This window comes from Branchiostoma lanceolatum, chromosome 5 (genome assembly GCF_035083965.1).
Source record: "Branchiostoma lanceolatum isolate klBraLanc5 chromosome 5, klBraLanc5.hap2, whole genome shotgun sequence".
NCBI lineage: Eukaryota > Metazoa > Chordata > Leptocardii > Amphioxiformes > Branchiostomatidae > Branchiostoma > Branchiostoma lanceolatum.
Genome location: NC_089726.1, coordinates 5,840,266 through 5,858,671, shown reverse-complemented (window position 1 = coordinate 5,858,671; position 18,406 = coordinate 5,840,266). Strand labels below are relative to the sequence as shown.

At 41.1% G+C, this 18,406-nt stretch overlaps 2 protein-coding genes across 6 annotated transcripts; both read left to right on the top strand.

Annotated features, from left to right (window-relative positions):
- The first annotated feature begins 100 nt into the window (after nt 1-100).
- On the top strand, nt 101-11,253 carry LOC136434615 (protein CFAP20DC-like). 3 transcript variants are annotated; one of them, XM_066427517.1, is made up of 17 exons: nt 101-526; nt 1,022-1,205; nt 1,840-1,912; nt 2,272-2,386; nt 2,971-3,127; nt 4,122-4,213; nt 4,465-4,549; nt 5,027-5,145; nt 6,013-6,073; nt 6,393-6,524; nt 6,897-7,106; nt 7,329-7,467; nt 7,895-8,018; nt 8,755-8,826; nt 9,483-9,730; nt 10,243-10,495; nt 10,972-11,253. In XM_066427517.1, the coding sequence occupies exons 1-17, from the start codon at nt 506-508 to the stop codon at nt 11,236-11,238; spliced, it is 2,352 nt and encodes a 783-aa protein (XP_066283614.1). In that variant the 5' UTR covers nt 101-505; the 3' UTR covers nt 11,239-11,253. The 3 variants fall into 3 exon arrangements, with proteins under 3 accessions (XP_066283614.1, XP_066283613.1, XP_066283615.1); XM_066427516.1 differs by having other exon boundaries at nt 6,894-7,106; XM_066427518.1 differs by lacking the exon at nt 8,755-8,826 and having other exon boundaries at nt 102-526; nt 6,894-7,106.
- Nucleotides 11,254-11,443: 190 nt separating this feature from the next.
- LOC136434617 (protein CFAP20DC-like) lies at nt 11,444-18,020 on the top strand. 3 transcript variants are annotated; one of them, XM_066427521.1, is made up of 4 exons: nt 11,444-11,525; nt 12,099-12,184; nt 12,820-12,935; nt 15,177-18,020. In XM_066427521.1, the coding sequence occupies exons 2-4, from the start codon at nt 12,108-12,110 to the stop codon at nt 15,305-15,307; spliced, it is 324 nt and encodes a 107-aa protein (XP_066283618.1). In that variant the 5' UTR covers nt 11,444-11,525; nt 12,099-12,107; the 3' UTR covers nt 15,308-18,020. The 3 variants fall into 3 exon arrangements, with proteins under 3 accessions (XP_066283618.1, XP_066283616.1, XP_066283617.1); XM_066427519.1 differs by lacking the exon at nt 11,444-11,525 and adding an exon at nt 11,597-11,712; XM_066427520.1 differs by lacking the exon at nt 11,444-11,525 and adding an exon at nt 11,775-11,887.
- Nucleotides 18,021-18,406: the final 386 nt, after the last annotated feature.

Sequence of the window (18,406 nt, the reverse complement as noted above, 5' to 3'; positions counted from 1 at the left end):
GACCTGTTCCAAATAGATACATGCCTTATCTTATCAAAGATATTGTAATATATGCATATTTCTTATTTGCATACATGGGAAAATACTAAGATCCTGTTCCCTTAGACGCGTGCGCAGTAAGAACATCCATCATGGCGGACGTCGATCGAAATTTCTGCTGGTTGCTAGGAACGACCGGACACATTTCGTTAGGTCAGGGCCAACTGGGCGGGATTTGTCTTTCATACGGCTTATGAATACTTAAAGAAGAAGTTAGGATAGTTCTTACGTTTATCCTCGCAATTCTAGGGACCAAACAAAGCCGTGTTTCTGTCCGGAGCCATACCGTGACGTTGAAATGTTTTGAAATTTGATGTTCTTTGATGCCCCGCCGACTAGACAGAACGACCAAACGTCAACTACTAGATTTCTAGATGGAAGTATGGCTCATCAGAATGTATAACGTTGAATAGCGTGGGACGCTGTGATCGAACTTAAGCGAAGTGCAGTTTCGTCCAAACCCAACATGTTCAAGAACGAATATCAGGTGAGTTGACTTCTTCTTCTTCTAGCAAAGATGACACACACATTCCATAACTACAAATGTACCTGCACTAGAATCTTTTTACTGTGGTCTATAGACACATAGATATGACCCAGTGAAAGACTTAAACCTGGACCAGTCAAAAGTGACAACCTCTACATCCTACATACTACTAAGTAAGGATGGTGGTAGATAAAAGAGGTCGATTGCAAAAGATTAATTTACATCTTGATTAATAATTTGATTGGCTAATTTGAATATCAATAAGTAGTCTAATCTTCTATTACAAATTCTAAGGTCACTTTGCCTATCAATGTTGTAATACTCGTATACCCTGGATGTAAACAAAAACAGCGTTCACTGGTACTAAGCATGGACTACAAAGTAGGCAAAGTTCAAATTTTGAACCTGCTTGTAGACAGGTTTGCCTGTGCAGTTTCATCTATTATACATTGCCCTGACTACTTATGTTGAACAGTATGCGTTTTCCACCCATAGGGAGGGCCGTTCTTCGAGATCTTCAGTGCCCAAGGAAAGGACCCTGTGTCCAAGTGGAAGCTGACAGGAGGAGCCTCGTCCATCCAGAAGGTGTTTGACAAGGATGTGAAGAGTTACGTGTACACCCTGGAGGGGGGCAGTACCACCACCAAGATGCAGATACCAAAGGACGCTAAACAGTCACGTGAGTAGAGGGGCCGTTCTTAACCCATGTCTTGCTGACGTTCTTTACCCAACAATTTATTTGATTAATTTTTCCTTCACTTTTTGTGCGTTGAAGTGGCATTGTAGCCATTGTTACTTCTGCATTCGGTTCGTTTTGCTGCGGTGTGATGCGTTCAGCTGAAAAATACCCCCAACCCGTACATATACAGGACCCACATACAGGCTCTACATAGAGCCTATACATAGGCTTCCCGCAGGACAAGGGTTAATGTTTGTTTGTTTGTTTGTATTGCATTACCAGTAGACTGCCTCAAGGTGTAACACACTACTTTTGCACATTGAGTATGAGCTGTGTAAGACCAGACTGACAGAACGATTAAGTATGTATGCTACTGGAAGGGGTTGCAAGCCTTCGTATGAGACATGAAGCCAGAGATCCCATGTTTGAGGAGAGCTACACCTCAACTCAAGCACGAAAAAGAACCCATCACACTTATCAATAAGAAGGGTCCTCCCTGGTGTGAGTCGATCAAACCTAAATGCAGGACAGAAAAGAAGAATTTCTTGTGTTGTCTATATCTAGATCCTGCAGATTCGCCTCGTGTTTAAGAGATAGTGTTTAAGATGTCTCCCTCCTTGCCCTCCCTCTGCAGTGTTCCTTGTACAGAGATACTTGGTGTTCCAGATCTACATCCCTCTGGGACAGGACTTCTCCGTGGAGCTGGGGTAGGTTTACCTGGTGCTGCTCTGTTGTCTGTCAATGCTACAGTACCAGTTCTGTCTTGAACAAAGGCATATCTGCACAAGTGTCACACTCTATTATATAAAATCCCTGCTCCTCCTACATTTTGTAATGTCAAGGTGTGTGCGGAAATGTCAGGTGAATTTGCATACTGATATTAAGATATACAATTTGCATGTGTTCAGATAAAGGCTATGTTTAACAAAATTCGGGTGTGTTGCCCACAAGATCCTTACCGACTAAAAACCAACAGATGTACATGTACCACACATTGCAAAACATACATGTATGAACACAAAGCAGTTTTAATCTACTAGTAAATGCTTGTTTTTTTCTTCTACAGAATCACTGATCTAGCAAACAACAAGAGGAGAATCCTGCTGTCCACCTGTCAGAGGGAGATAGCTGCCACCCCTCTACATGCCAAGATCCCCCTCACAATTCTCAGGAAAAAAGTGGTAAGAAACACATTTTCTTTACCAGCCAAGTCAAATCAAGTTGTCTCGGCCATTGTGACCACTTGTTGGTGGTCCCTTGGATAATTTTTCCCATTGACACAACGTCACAAGCGTTTAAAAGAATCCTGTCTATAGTGACCACCTGTCCACTTTGACCAGATACTCTCGGTCCTCTGAGTGGTCTTCTTTGACAATTTTGACTTTGGTTACCATCATTTGGTAGATATTGAGTTTGCTGACATGGTTTTGTTTGTGTAACATCCCCCCGGCATTTTTGTCACAATGTGGGGAGGGATTTTTTTGTTTTGTGCTGTCTTTTCCTCCTACTCTTTGATTGAGAACAACCCTTTGTACACAAATGTACATGACTGTATGCCTCTTATGTATAAGCTGACAAAATATATCTTTGTAAATGACAGATTTTAATCATAGAATCTTACTGCTAGCATATAGTTGCTATCATCAATGCATTATTATAATTTTTTTTCAGTATTTAGCACATGCTTATGTGTACATCACTTATTGTTATATAAAGCTGATGTATTTTGGACATTTTGTAAACACAAAATTCCTAATATTTCCAGTGGCTCCACCTAGTGCTGGACTTGTTATCCCTCGTGGGGGAGAATTTCCGCGGCCAGACGTTCCGTGCGCTGGAGAGTCTGACGCTGTCGGCAAACTGTCGGATCAGGAAGGTCTTCACGATGAAGGCCCAACCACCCGACACGACTGATGATGATGGTAGGTTGTGAAGGATACATGTATGTTTACTGTAGATTAAATGTACTTCTCTGCCTCCACTGTGGGTTGATCAAGCTGGTGACACTGACATGTTAGTAGCATTTACGCAAGAAAAAGTTTGAGCGGTAGATCTCAGTGCCATAGCAAGTCTGTGTTTCCCTAACTCGTTCGAATTCTATATCTCTTTTCTTCAAAGTTGAAGTCCATATTAAGTACATACAGCATTAGTACAAACTATGAAACTAACATGTATGCAACTATGAAAACCTGTAAAAACATTAGCAATGTACTAAATCTGCAACACCAAGACTTAGTACATACATGGTCATACTCAGCGAGTTGAAGCATATACAAAGTACAAAGGCATTTGTACTATTCATTTAGCATAGAGAATTAAGACTGGCACACAGAAAAGTTTCTCGGCGAGAAGACTTTCAAACTGCATCCGCCCTTTTTCCCCAGCTCTGAATGGGTCGTCATGTGACCTGGAACTTTTAGAGTCATGTGTACCGATCTTAATTCTCTATGTTAAAAAGTCTGATCCTCAACCAGTGGTATTCAGTTTTGCCTTTAGATATCCCCCTCCATTTATCTGTGTCTCTTTTCTGTCAGGTCAAGTCGTTTATCTGTATTCCCTTGCCATCTTTCCCCACTCTTCCGCCTCTTTCCTACAAAGGTATTGTCTGATTTATTGTATGTATCTCTTCCCCCAGAGCTGTACTCGTGTGACCCCGTGACTGATGTGGAGATAGACAGCATCCCCAGATCACTACAGCTCAGCGTTCCCCCCTCTTTCCTATAAAACTGTACATGACTTTGTAGTATGATATATTCTGTGAGTGTCTCTTCCCCCAGAGCTGTACTCGTGTGACCCTGTGAGTGATGTGGAGATAGACAGCGTCCCCAGAGCACTACAGCTCAGTGTTCCCCCCTCCCTCTTTCCTATAAAACTGTACATGAGTATGATTTATTCTGTGTGTGTCTCTTCCCCCAGAGCTGTACTCGTGTGACCCCGTGACTGATGTGGAGATAGACAGCATCCCCAGAGCACTACAGCTCAGCAGGGAGGTGGAACAGTGCACACAGGTCAGACAATGGCTTCTGGGGTTTAAGGAATGAAAGGGTGAATGATTGATTGGTCTCCACTGTACCGGCTGAAATGATATGTGATTTACAGTTGATTTAAGAACCAGGACAAAAGATTATAATAATCATAAAAATGATAATAATTTCTTTACCAGAAACAAAATTTTGCATTCATGTTTCTGTTTATATCTTAAACTTTCATGTATCTTACATACATGTACATTTGCTAACTTTTTTGGTAAATTTTACAGGTTTTAACTATGACTAAGATCAGACAAGCAGAGTGGAAAATACGGGGAGACTCCTCCAGACCAACCTCCTCCACAGAAACACCAGGTGAAGTATATACACAGGTCTTACAAGGCAACACACATACTGAATGTACTATGTATACAGTATCATACTTTAAGCCTTGTCCATAGAAACTATCTTTAAGAAATAAATGAAGATCTTTAATGTAACTTTGCTAAGCACAGATAATCGAAAGGTAAGTGACAATGATTAGATTGATGTTATTTTGTTTGCTCAATGTCACCAACACATTTGATCTTTCATGCTGATCTTCAACTTCAACTTTAAGTACCCCCAGATGACCCAGCAAGGGGCAATGTAGGGGGGGAGGAGGGCCCAGGCTAAGGAAGGCAGGTCTCCAGCCTGGCATGGAACGACCCGACGGTGGGAGCCGTCACTACCGTGCCAGGCAGGGTATTCCACTGGGGGATGGTGCGGGGGATCCAGAAGAATGAATATTCGTATGTATTTGTTCTAACGTTGATGGTTTGAATATCTTATTTTGTACATGTACTTTTCCAGACCGTCTGAATGCCAGTAGAAGAGTATCAGACGACAGACCCACACATATAGCCTTCGGCAGCAGGGTGGCCATCCCCTCTACTGCACAGAGTAGGAAAGGTTCGGCAGGGCCCAGAGAGGTAAGGAAGGCACTGATCCATTCCTGATCCGTATAAGTTGTTGCTTAACCTTCAGCACTCTAAAGTAGCCATTTGCCACCCGATTCCCTATTGGTTACAGAGTCAGGCAGCAGGGAGTTTGTAAGTTAAGGTTAAGGGCACCCAGAGCATCTTATGAGGCTTGAAAACTGGAAATATTGTAGCTGCTGTAATCTTTATGAAAGTGAAAAAAATGCCTCTGTCAACCACATATGCATGCAGATTTCTTACCAAAAGTGCTCAAAGGTGGCACAAAAATAAGCTACATGGTGATCTTTTAGTTCCACGCGCCTAGTGTAAATAGACCGATACCATAGCCCCGCCCCCCTCCGTCAAAACGTAGAAATGCAAAATTAAAACATAAAAATGCAAATATTTGACGGACATGCAGTTACTCTCTCATTGGTCGAACCGCTAATTGTGATAGACAGTCAGTATCAGTCTATTAGGGCTTGGATTTTCTATCAGTTCTCACCACACAACGACATTGTATCTTTGCTCCTTTAATGTCGATTTGTAATGGTATAGTGTTATGGAAACTTATTCTGTGTAGGAATGACTAGAAATTGGAGTTTCTTGCCTCATAAAATGCTCTGGATGCCTTTAAGGAATTGTTGTGTGAAATTGTATGGTTTCATGGTTAGTGGCCCTGCATACATGTGTATGTGTCAGAAGATCCTTGTTTGAATCCTTGCTGCCAATGTTGATGCTCAATGAACCTAAATATCTGTTATATTTCAGCAAGCCTGTCTTGATTTTTTTTTAGCACAAACTGGGATTTTCCTGAATTGCTAAATTTGAGACACCGAACTTTCTTTACCGACTTTTGTCCTTGTATTGTCTGCCCAGGGTAGCGGCAGTGCCTCTGGCAGGTCTAACAGATCATCACATTCCAGGACGAAGGTGGAAGGTGTGTGTTGCTTGTTTATTCCCTGCATTTTTTAAGGGATAGTTAGATCCGGAAGATAAGTGTGATGATTATTTTTTTTATTAATCAAAGAATGCTCATAAGATGGTAATAAATAGTTAGATGCAAAAACTGTTTATGTAACGTTTTAAAAAATAGATTTCCCATATTCATGACAGCCTAGGATAGACAAACTGGCAATGCTCCCTTATCTTCCTTTCTTTATACACCACAGGAGAAACCCAGGTCTATTGCAGTATGTCTATACTTGTATGTACATGTGCATATTTAACGTTTGTGTGTTGCTGTTCCCCCTCTGTAGACCCTCCCCCCACCTCTTGTCCCACGGGTCGTGATACGGGCCCCCGGGTAGACAAACTGGTGATCCACCACAGGAGGGAGTGGTCCGACCCAGGCAGCGCTGTGGAGGACCTCAACACTTCTGTCAATAAAAGTTAGTAGCTTATATGTTCATTCCATCATTTATGTACCTTAAAAACCTGTATGTTTTTCCTTTGACTTTGAGGTATACATGTAGGTAACTATGTCTTTTTTCTTCTTCCAATCTTTATTCCTCCCTTCAAGAGCATGAATATTGAATGTTGACACAAACAAGTACTACTGAAATATGATCATATTACAGTACGTCTACGTCTACAAACATGTACCTGTTAAAATCATTCTTTGATGAATCTATACAGTTTGTAGTAAGCAGAGTAACTACCATTCATTCACTCGTTCGTTCATTCATTCATTCTTTGCACAACTTCATAAGCACATATCCATAATCTATACTACATGTACTTAAACTTGTCCTCCTCAGAAGGCTCATTGAAAGGCTGCAACACCTGGGGTGCGGAAGACATGCGGGAGGAGCGGGAGGAGAGCGAGGAGAAGACTGGTCGTCAGGAGAAGCCGGAGATGCTGAGACCGCATCCCCCGCCCAGGGAGAACTCCAGCGACAACCTGAAGAGGAGACAGATCAGGATCAGGAACACCAGTGGGGGGCAGTACACAAGGTCACAGAGCACCAGAGGTCAGTTCAGATTGCAGTGGTAGAAATACTTTTTTCCAGTGTTCTGCAATATTGCAGAATGTCAAAATTTTGTTCTGCAATTTGAAAATATTTTCTGCAAATGCACAAGCCTCCATACTATAATATTCTCAACCTGATAATGCATATTTGAATGCCTATTCAAGTCCATTGAAGTAAATTCCTGTATATAAGATGATAGCCTTGTGAATATATTTACCACAGATCCTCCACCCGCGGAGCCACTAGAGGATGTACAGCCTCCAAAGGAGGACCCGTCTGATGCCCCGCCCCAGACAGATGGTCCTGATGAGGAGTTGGGGGAGTCTGGACCTGATGTGGACGGAGATGCTGACAGTGAGAGGTGAGGTCATGTCTTACTACTTTTGGCCTACAAGAGAGCACTTATACATAAGGAGCACGTTGGCAGATCGTAAGCGTTTAAGGTTGTATTCGTGTATCTAAGGTTAATATCACGTACATATGATATAGCTTCATTTATTTGTGTCCAAAGTCATATCTATCTGTTTAACATACAAGGGTGTTGCCCCTGTACATTGAGCGTAATAAGTGTACATCCTGTACAGTTAGTGTAATTGCAGGTATAGCTTCATTCTGTCCTTTTTTCATTTGTCACAGCCAGTGAAAATACAGCTTTTCTGTAAATTCAACTTCATTGACAAACATTTTCATGAGTAACTATTTTGGGCGTATCTTATTACCTGGATGTCTAACCTTCATCTTTCAACGTTTTCATTTTTTCCAATGTTTTCCCTGTTCGTGTGTTGTAGAGATGACCATGAGGATGAGCAGTACAGTCCTGATGAGAAGGACACGATGTTCACCTTCTCCTCACGACCGCACTTCGCTTCGTGGAAGGCAGGCTCAGACAGTCTGGACCCCTCTGATAACAAGGTCAGTATTCTGTAATACTGTATTAACAAATTACATGTACCAGGAGGTGCAGGCTTCACATTCGATATCTGGAACACTGACATTCTTTCACAGTAACTATTCAACTGCTAAGATTTCATCATCGTAAATATTTGATTACACTTCCTACTGAGGCAAGAACTCTGCTTGATTTCCAATGAGCTGCTGAGGCTTAACATTTCATATCTGGAATACAGAAATTCTAGATTTATCAACAGAAACTTAATTTTAGCAACTTTCACAGTTAGTAACTATTCAACCGCTAAGATTTCATCATCGCAAATACTTGATCACACTTCCTACTGAGGCAAGAACTCTGCTTGAGTTCCAATGTTGAAATTAGATGCCCTAACAACACCCTTTCCATGAGCAACCGCTGAAATTACCGACTGCAATTATATAAAAATAATGGATTTATGTTTGGAAATTGTGACAGCTAAGCTTTGTGTTAAAATCATCATCTCTTAAAGAAGAATCTGTTGCACAATGAATGACAACAGTTACTAGTGATCAGCTATGTAGATAGCTCTGGTCAGTATTTGTGTTTATAAGCAAACCAGTAAACCAACTTAAGTTTTGAGTTAAGGCAATGATATTCCAGCTTTGTGCTTTGAGTTCAAGCTGTGTAAGACCAGACTGATAAGTTTGGTCCGATCCCACCAGAAGTATACACATGTGTCGAAGGCACAGATTTTTCATTCCACCGTCTATTCGATAGGCCCGACATGATGGAATCAATGTCCAGAGGAAGGCGGCGTTAGCCAACGGCGATGTGTTTGATCAGTTGAGGGTGGGTACATCTGTGAGATACAGGTGGCAATGGGTGATGGGGGTCTCTCTCTTCTCTGTCATGGATGTTTAACCTTCTTCCAGCTAAAGTACCAGATTGTGAATGGTTATGCAGCTGGGAGAAGGTTAAATATGGTGGTGGTTAATCTTTCAAACAGCCTTAGCTTGTCCAATATTCAGAAAACCATATTTTTTTAAAGATACAAAGAGGTCTACTCAAAATCAAAGCATGCAGAGAAGTCATCCAGTAGACCACACCAATTAATTCCGTTGGTTTTCAAGCATCTTAAAGTAGAAAGTTAGCCAAATAACAAGATAAAAGTGGGCCAGAGAGGGAACATAAAGTTTCGTCCTCAGCCTTTATTTCATCAATCTTTCAGTTATTACCGTAAACGCAGATATGTTCCCGGCGGTTTTATGTTTGCTGTTTTCGTGGTGAACTCTTGACTGCAAACTTAATACCACCGTGAACAATGGCAAAAAGCTGTTCCATTGTGTGACTGTATTGTTTCAAACGCGAACTCAAAACCACCGCGAACATTTCTGCATTTACAGGATTTTTTTAAATGCAATCTTGGAACCAACAGCTTAAATTGGTGTGACTTAACTTCATTTAAGGTTATTGCAAATGAGTTACAGTCTGTTTGTCCCCTGCAGAGTCGCATCATCCAGATTCGGGAGAGACACGAGATGAGGAGGAGCCAATGGAAGTCCTCCGACCGCTCCGCCCGACTGGCACACCCCGAGGACGACTTCTACGCCAGCTCGAGCAGCGAGGAGGAGCCCGTCTTAGACCTGCACCAGAAGATCCTGAGGAGCCCCAGCCCGAGGACGGGACACACGCCCGTCCAGAGTCCTCACTCCTCTCACAGCTCACAACAGCTGAGACTACAGCAGTCAGTCGAGTCAGTCAACATTTATTGCAATATGAAAATAGACGAATGTGAACCACACTAACTAGTTTTATCATAGGGGGGATTTTTGTCATCGCAAACATCCGTAAAGAGTAGAATGCGTTTGAACGACATTCTCCGAACCCGAATGAAGCAGGCTTACATGTAGGTGCTTGATTACAATCTGACTAACTTACGACAGATAAGTACAAAATAAGCTGTTTTCCTCAGTATTCTACGCATTGAGTGAGGAAGGGGAATAGCCTCCAATGTTAAATAGCAATATCCGGAAAAAAATACCTGTGAGACGCCAGACTTTGTGACAATGTCCAGGGTTCAGGGAATGTTGTTCAAACGCGCGCGGATGTCATCCATATAATCAAATCAACATGCATGGCCCTAGTGGTTTAATGTATCTTGGCCTAATTAGACAAAGAATGTGTCGGGACATGACATAACGGTTAAGTAAAATATTTTGTCTTACTTAATGTTGCACTAGTCTTATACTTGATCGTCTGCATTAGTCAACAGACAAGGAGCAGTGTTACAAGCCAAGACTACGACGAGAACGACAGAACAAGCTCAGGGAACACCTTAAGTTCGAACGGCTTCCTCCCGACGCCGGTCCCCAGCGTGGAGGTGTCTCCTACCTTCAGCAAGACGGTGTCACAGAGGGTCGGGTCCAGGAGTCGCAACTCCAGCCAGTCACGACTCAGCGTCAAGGTGTCCAAGCTGAAAGAACTGACAAAGGAAGATGTGGAAACAAGATTATCTACAGTAAGTTATGAGTACGTTTATGAAGGTTGGATATCCAGGTAAACAATATATAAAGACAATTCAAACTGTACAACTGGATAAAATTCGGAGTGACTCTGAAGAAGAGTGATGGATGTCACTTGGAAAGGTCTGGAATTAGATCTCCGAATTTTATACAGTTGTAGAGTTTGAATTGTCTTTATATGTAAGTTATAAGTAATTTCTGGATGCCCTGTACATGTAGATGGAAGGGAATATTTCATTTTATCTAATGTTTCATGTTTTCCTTCTTGTCCTTGGCTGGAATTGGATCAACTCAGGAAAGGAAATTGCACTTGACTTTGCACTAAGCTTTGATAGTCTGGTAAAAGACCATTTTCTAAATGTGGGATTGGGTCTACTTGGTATGACCACATTAATGTATATATATGGCCTCCGTCTGTCAGTATTGACCATGGTCCCACATTGAAATCTTGAAACCTGTGCCGTTCCCTCAGACCCAGGAGTACGACTGGAGAAACTACCAGTCTCCGAACTCCTCCATGGGCGAGTCGTTCGAGGCGGCCATGTTGGCGAGCCTGAAGCGACAGCAGGAGGAGGAGATGTACGAAGACACCAGCGGCACCGGCAGCCACGACACCAGCTTCGAACGCCTCAACTATGACAACGCTGGGCTGAGCTCTAGTGATGATGATGCCAGTATCAGTACATGGAGAGCACCGGTAAGTCTCTTTCTGTACCTCATGAACAGTAAATTTTACTAGAAACATCGTGTGACACTCTGAAGACAGCCACACCAGCAGTATAGCGGCAGCCACAACAATGCTGGGCTGAGCTGGGATGATGATGATGCCAGTATCAGTACATGGAGAGCACCGGTAAGTCTCTTTCTGTACCTCATAATCAGTAGATTGTACTAGAAACATAGTGAAGACAGCCACACCAGCGGCATAGCGGCAGCCACAACACAAGCTTCCAGCACCTCAACTATGACAACGCTGGGTTGAGCTCGAGTGATGATGATGCCAGTATCAGTACATGGAGAGCACCGGTAAGTCTCTTTCTGTACGTCATAAACAATAGATTTTACCAAAAACATAGTGTAACACTACGAAGACAGCCACACCAGCTGTATACCGGCCGGCCGCCACGACACCAGCTTCGAACGGCTCAACTATGACAACGCTGGGCTGAGCTCTAGTGATGATGATGCCAGTATCAGTACATGGAGAGCACCGGTAAGTCTCTTTCTGTACCTCATAAACAATTCTAGATTTTACTAGAAACATAGTGTGACACTACGAAGACAGCAGCACCGGCAGCCATGACACCAGCTTCGAACGGCTCAACTATGACAATGCTGGGCTAAGTTCTAGTGATGATGATGCCAGTATCAGCACATGGAGAGCACCGGTAAGTCTCTTTCTGTACCTCATAGATTGTAGATTTTACTAGAAACATAGTGACTGTGACACTACAAAGACAGCCACACCAGCGGTACTGGTAGCCACGACACCAGCTTCAAGTCGCTCGGTCGCAGTGAGGTCGCCAACGCGTCACGGGTCCAGTGAGAGGGGGTCTTAAGGTTAGCTATGTGTAGACTAACATATCTGTTTCCCTGCAGGTGCCAGCCATGTTGGCTAACCACTACCAGGACGAGATGCGCCTGCCGTCATCCAGGAGAGACCCACTCATGCAGTCCAATCCAAGGTAAGACTTCTGGAGATTCTTTTTATTAAATCAGCAAGCAGATAATGTTTCTACAAGTAGGATATTTAAAGATTCAAGTACAAGAAATATTAACTTAAGACAATATCAATATGCTCACTTTTATATGCTGTAGATAATTAAAGGTTAACCTTCGGCCCGCTAAGGTACATGTAGCCGTTTGACATCAAATTTGTATTGGTTATTTGCTTAAGTAGCAGGGAGAAGGTTAAGCCATACCTCATATGCCTAAAACCTGTACATTGAAAATTGTCAACATTCTCACCATAGAACGCTGAAGTCGAAACCAAATGAGTGGGTCTCTCCTAGGCTCTCTGCATGTGTTATAGAGTGACATTTCATAGCAATGAGAGTAACCTACTAGTACTTATAAGTTACTAGCGTTATCTATGTTTCAAAAGGTCGGTTATTTAAATACGCCTAAAATAGTTACTCAAGCACCTGGTTCTGCCAGATCTTTCCTTAGTCACTGAGGAAAGATAGCGGATGCTGTCTGAAACATCTGACTGTTTCAAAATTTTATCTATTTTAACTAACTATTTTTGGCGTATCTTATTACCTGGATGTCTAACCTTCATCAACATAGTTATCCAAATATGTTGACTGTTTTTCTATAGGGACTGGACCATGGTGTTCAGCCCACCTATCGTGCTGCCCAGCGAGCACAAACCACTGGAACACAGGGATCTGTCGCCAAGGAAACCGCCGGGAAACAACCAGGAAATCTCACCGGGTAGGTCAAATGTCTTCACCTCATTAGCATACTCTCACCTCTCAAATAGAAGTACCCCCTGGAATATAAGTACCCCCCGAAAAAATCTTCAAAATCTAATATAAGTACCCCCTGAAATAAAAGTACCCCCCGGAAAATGTCAAAGTTGACAGTCGAGGTAAACTGTGTCCACACGACTGTCCGAAGGATATAAGATAATAAGCAGGTAGGTTGCATCTATTCAATTATGCCTTAGGACCATACCTATTGAGTATATGAATATTGAACAGAATAACTGTACGCTTGTTCAAATCATGATGATCTTCCTCGCCACTTCGATAAAATATAATAATAATGTTGAAAAATTGGGCATAGGTTCCCCGCTATGACCCCTAACCGGGGGCCACGGTGCTTCAAATTCAACACCTGAAAATGTACATGATACAGTGTACAAACTGTATATGCATTTTCTACTTGGAACTTGCAGCAAGTGATCAAGGAAAATTGTTTTAACATGAATTTCATTATCTTTTATCATTACTTTTATCATTACTGACATATAATCAAAATCATCAGATAGCTAAATTGTTCCTAATCATATTTTCTAAAGACATTACCCCCCTAAAAACAAAAACAAATGTGAACACCAAAAAAAGGGTTATGTCCATTAACTTTTGCTCCATAGCGTCGAGAACAAAGTTTTTGTGAGGCGGTTGAGCCCAAAATATTGAACAGAGCTCGACTGTAAAAGTAGCACAGCGTCTCAGGCCGCAAATACGAAGAAATTACCGATTACATATTGACAATAGAAACGGCCCTTTACCGCTAAATTTGGAAAATCTTACGGTTATTCTAAAATAAAAACCCTCCTAAAATATAGATAGAATTCTGTGTCCATCGTTGCCGCAAAATATAATATTTTCCACATTTTAAAGATCGTAATCTGTAATGTGCAATATGCTGCTAGTTTTACTGTCAGCACGCCTGATGGTGCCGCCGCCATGTTTCGATGGCAAAACATGCTGTTGTTTACCGCTCGTTTTGTGCCGTTGTTAGATTTTGCGGCCTCAAAACACATATCACAAGGGAAGTTAAGTTATAATTGTCGTTTTTACATGTAATGTATCTTCTGTGAACGAATTATTCTTCCGCCGCGCTACCGATAGCGGTCATTGAATTCTTCCCTATGCAAGTCTATAACGTTACTACTCGACACGTTTTTTGACAGCATGCTTTGGTTTACGATGCGATGTAAACAGAGACTGTCAAAGTTATTTACATGACAATTGTATTTTGAAATGTCAGTGTTGCGTCTTATTTCCCCCCCAAAACAACGTTAACTTTGTAACGTCATAGCGAGATCGACCGATATGTTACGAGTGCCGCAAGGATTTCACAAAGGCCGCCGCCGGTCATAGCGGTGGGGAAATCAACGCCGCTAGGCCGAAAAATAGCGAATTACTAGCAAAAATACAGGGGAAATATGGGCAGAAAAACCTAAAATTTCGATTTCAGAGGGATTTCTGGTAAGCAAAATCCTGATTTTTAAAAAAAATAATAAACGTACCGTCTAAAATAAGAAAGTACCGGGCGGATATTGAGGCGAAAAAAAATAAACGTACCGGTATGTTTATTTGAGAGGTGAGAGTATGCTGATATTTGAGGTTTGGTTTAAAACGTGGTAACTCCAAATACTCGTTTAGTCACTGACAAAAGACAGCAAATGCTGTCTGAAACATCTGATCATTTCCAAAATCTTGTAATCCAGTTGCTTTCAAGAGTAACTGTTACCTTGCGTACAAGATGCTAGATTTCAAAATGAGCAAAAGCGGAAGATAAGTGTATGTTCTTGTCTTATTTTTCTTGTCTGGTGTAGATTTTTGGTTACTGTAAGTGCAGAAATGTTTACAGTGGTTTTATGTTCACGGTTTTTGCGGCGAACTGTTCAGCACAAACTTAAAATACCACCGCAAAGCTTTTTTGCCCACCTATGACTGCAGCCCTACTATTGTTTCAAACGCAAATTTAAAACCACTGTGAACACGCCATTTTTTCCTTACAGCAGAATCAAATCCCCGCAAAATTAAATGCATTTACAGTAACTGATTCACAGGTAACTGATAAGACTTTGATTAAGAGAAATTAATGAAATAAACTTGTGACCTCTTTAAAATCTTGACCACTTCTTGAAAATGTGTGAGAAGTTGAGAACCCAGGAAATAGTATATTTTGGGCTTATGTTTTGTACCCGTTGTGTTCCAGGGAGTGGTCCCAGTTCCCTGATCAGCACAGAGCATGAGCAGCAGCTGGAGGAGGAGCTGGACCTGCTGTACGACCCCTGCCTCAACTGTTACTTCGACCCCAAGAGCTGCAAGTACTATGAGCTTGCATAAGGAGGAAAAGCTGCTAGGAAGGGGGGCCTTGCTCACTCTGACGTTGGGAGTTAAAAAAGCAATAGTCAAGCACAGATGACATTTATAATTCAAAAGGTATTGGGAAGGCGAAAAAGTATTTTCAAAAGACAAATTTATGAAGGTCACATAGCTATTAAACACAAGCCCTTTTTAGATTAGTTTGCGATTTATAAGTCGTCAGGTTCTAAATTTTGAAGGCAAAACTTGAAAAGAAACTGTTACTCATGTACAATGAAATGTTGCCTGTCATTTTAAAGAGCAGACTTCTCAATACATTGTGGTGTATTTATTAATTTCATACTGTATACAGTTATGAAGGTACAGTCAAACCTGTCTAATAGTCGACCACTCAAGGAACTTACATGTACTAATAACGTTGAAGAAATTGGTCATAGTAGACGTGTGGCTACTATAGACAGGTTTCTTGAGGCTTGGGTCAACGGCTCAGGATGAGGCTCTGTATCCACTCAGTCTTGTTAATGACCCAGGGGTTCATCTAAATTGGGAAAGAGGGGCGCTGCGCCCTCTTGTTTCAGCCCATCGCCCCCTTGTTGACTTCAGATTTAACTTAATACCCAGCATGCAGCTTTCACTCAGCAATTGACTCTTCTATAGATACATAGAATTTGCTCCCTTGCCTCTTGTGTGTGCTCCCTCTTGTTCAATTTTTCTAGAAAACTCCTAATGACCCACCGAGGGATGACCCTACCCGAGGTTACTACACACAGATCGCAAAGGGTGAAATCTCAAAGTCTGTTGGGATGCGTTCTTGTCTGTTCAATGTCAGAAAAGTCAAAATGCAGACTGAACTATGGTATGGGACTTACATGTAAATGATGTTATCTGTATCTTAAGTGTTATATTTTGTCTGACCCTTACCTCTTCCCTCATGACCTCAATGAAAAGTGGTTTGAGCTTCTCATGAATAACAAACAAATGAAACTAAGACCAGATACCTGCCTTACTTTAGATACATGTAACCTTTCTCCCTAATTTTGAATGCCATTTAATTTTAAATGCCAATGGTGTGGCCTGACTACAAAATACTAATTACTTTTTCTTATCATTGTGTTTCTTGGTAGTCACCTAATGCTTATGATTTTTATGCTTCAGTTTCTTCCATATGATTTATCAATTTGCCTTTTTTTTGCTCTCTTGTTTGTACGAATAAATGTGACATGTGTCTGTTATATTGTACATGATGTAACAAACTATGGTATCATAGGAACCTGAAAATATGAGAACAGATCTGTTTGGGAGGACAACTTGTAAAGGTGTTGATACACCTGTTTTGTCCTCCCTTCCACTTGTTTTTCCATGTGGTAAATTCAAATAAAGAAATAAAGAAAGATCAAGAAATAACAAATTGTATTCAACAGCAATAGGAAAATTGTTAAGTGTTGGTATAATGTATTTTTGTGTAAGTTTTTATGCTGGGATGTAGGTACATGTCACTAATGTAACTTATAAGTTATTGTACCACAGAACTACCACAAAAAATCATGTATAGTTGACATCATTAATTTCTTTGAATGTATCTTTCAGTGTTTATCATTCAAGTTTTCTGTATCTACATCTAGGTAAAGTCAAGGGTGTTAGCAAGTGGTTCCCCTACGTGATGCCTACATGTGGACACTCTGTAATTCAGATATTGTGTATCGTTAGGGAGATCCCATAGTTTAAAGGAATGCAACATTATCTTGCCTTGTGTGCAGACCCAAACCGCTTACATGCCTCACATTTAAGAACTTGTTGATACATGGTTAACAGTACCGAGTGACATTCACATTATGTAGACTACTGCTCTGTCAATACATTAAGTTGATCCTCTCCAAAATGTGTGACCAATTTCAACCCCGGACAAAACATGAAGTCACTGAATCAGATGCACATGTAAATTGTACAACTTTTGATTTTATTCTCGTCTAATATCAAATAGAGATCACTAATGATCCTGTATTTATTCCAATCATATCAAGAAATCAAAATCAAAACATAAGGGGATATTTTTGTATCAAATACTCTCTTCACTCCCCCCTTTTCCACATATCTTCAAAAAGGCTATGTAATGTATGGCAATTTTTGTGTGATATCTAAATGATTTGTTACACATTAAAAGCAATAATTTAAACATTGTTACTAACACCACTCTGCCTTATGCTGAAGCAAAGTAACAAGAATGTCTTACAGAAACTTGAGGTTGCCTTCACTAAAAGTGCTTGTTTTTGTACCCTTTTTAACAGATAAAGTGTTTTGTGAGAAATAGGAATGCTTGGTTCAGTATTATGTCATTTTTTTAATTGACTGATGTTATATTGCTGTTTGGGTGCTGAAGATATCTGTACATATGAGTTGTATTTGAAGATTATTTATCTATTGTGATACTCATGTTTCATACATTGTGCCTGCTGTATACTACCGGTGCCTTGCACAGTGTTGTAAAGCTAATCTCCAAGCAGATGTAAGGCTTGACCTAGTGTTTTATGCATGTTTTAAAACCTTTTTATATGTCTTTCTGTGGTGGCTTCCTTTGTCAACCACTGCCCACCGAGGTCTCAAAAGAATGTCTAAAACACTGAGCCGGACCTTACATCTGCTTGGATATCATTGTGAAGCCACATACATTGTAATTGTACATGTTGTAAAACAACTCACATTCCTCGTTTGCTACTTAATTAAAACTGCAACTATATATACTTTGTATTGTGCACATTTATCTGTGTGAAGTTTTATATCAAGTCAAGCTGCAAAAAAATATCTAGCTTCTTTAAAAGTTTGAGTCGTCAGATACACACTTGTGTTTGGACAGTAACTAATAGCTATGAGGTTGAAAAGCACCGTAACTTTCTTGGTAACAGAAACGTAATCAGAGGCTTTCAAAATATCTGGAGTGGGTCCGGCAGGTTTTTGACGTGTTTTTAGGCGTTTTTGTCGGGCTTTCTACTTTGTCTTTTTTTTTGTCTAGCCAACAGAGACAAAAAAAATGACAAAGTAGAAAGCCCGACAAAAGCGATTTTTTTTTTTTTGAGCCAGCGGTCACTACGGAGGCTGGTACTCAGGCTACTAAAAGTCCCCTGC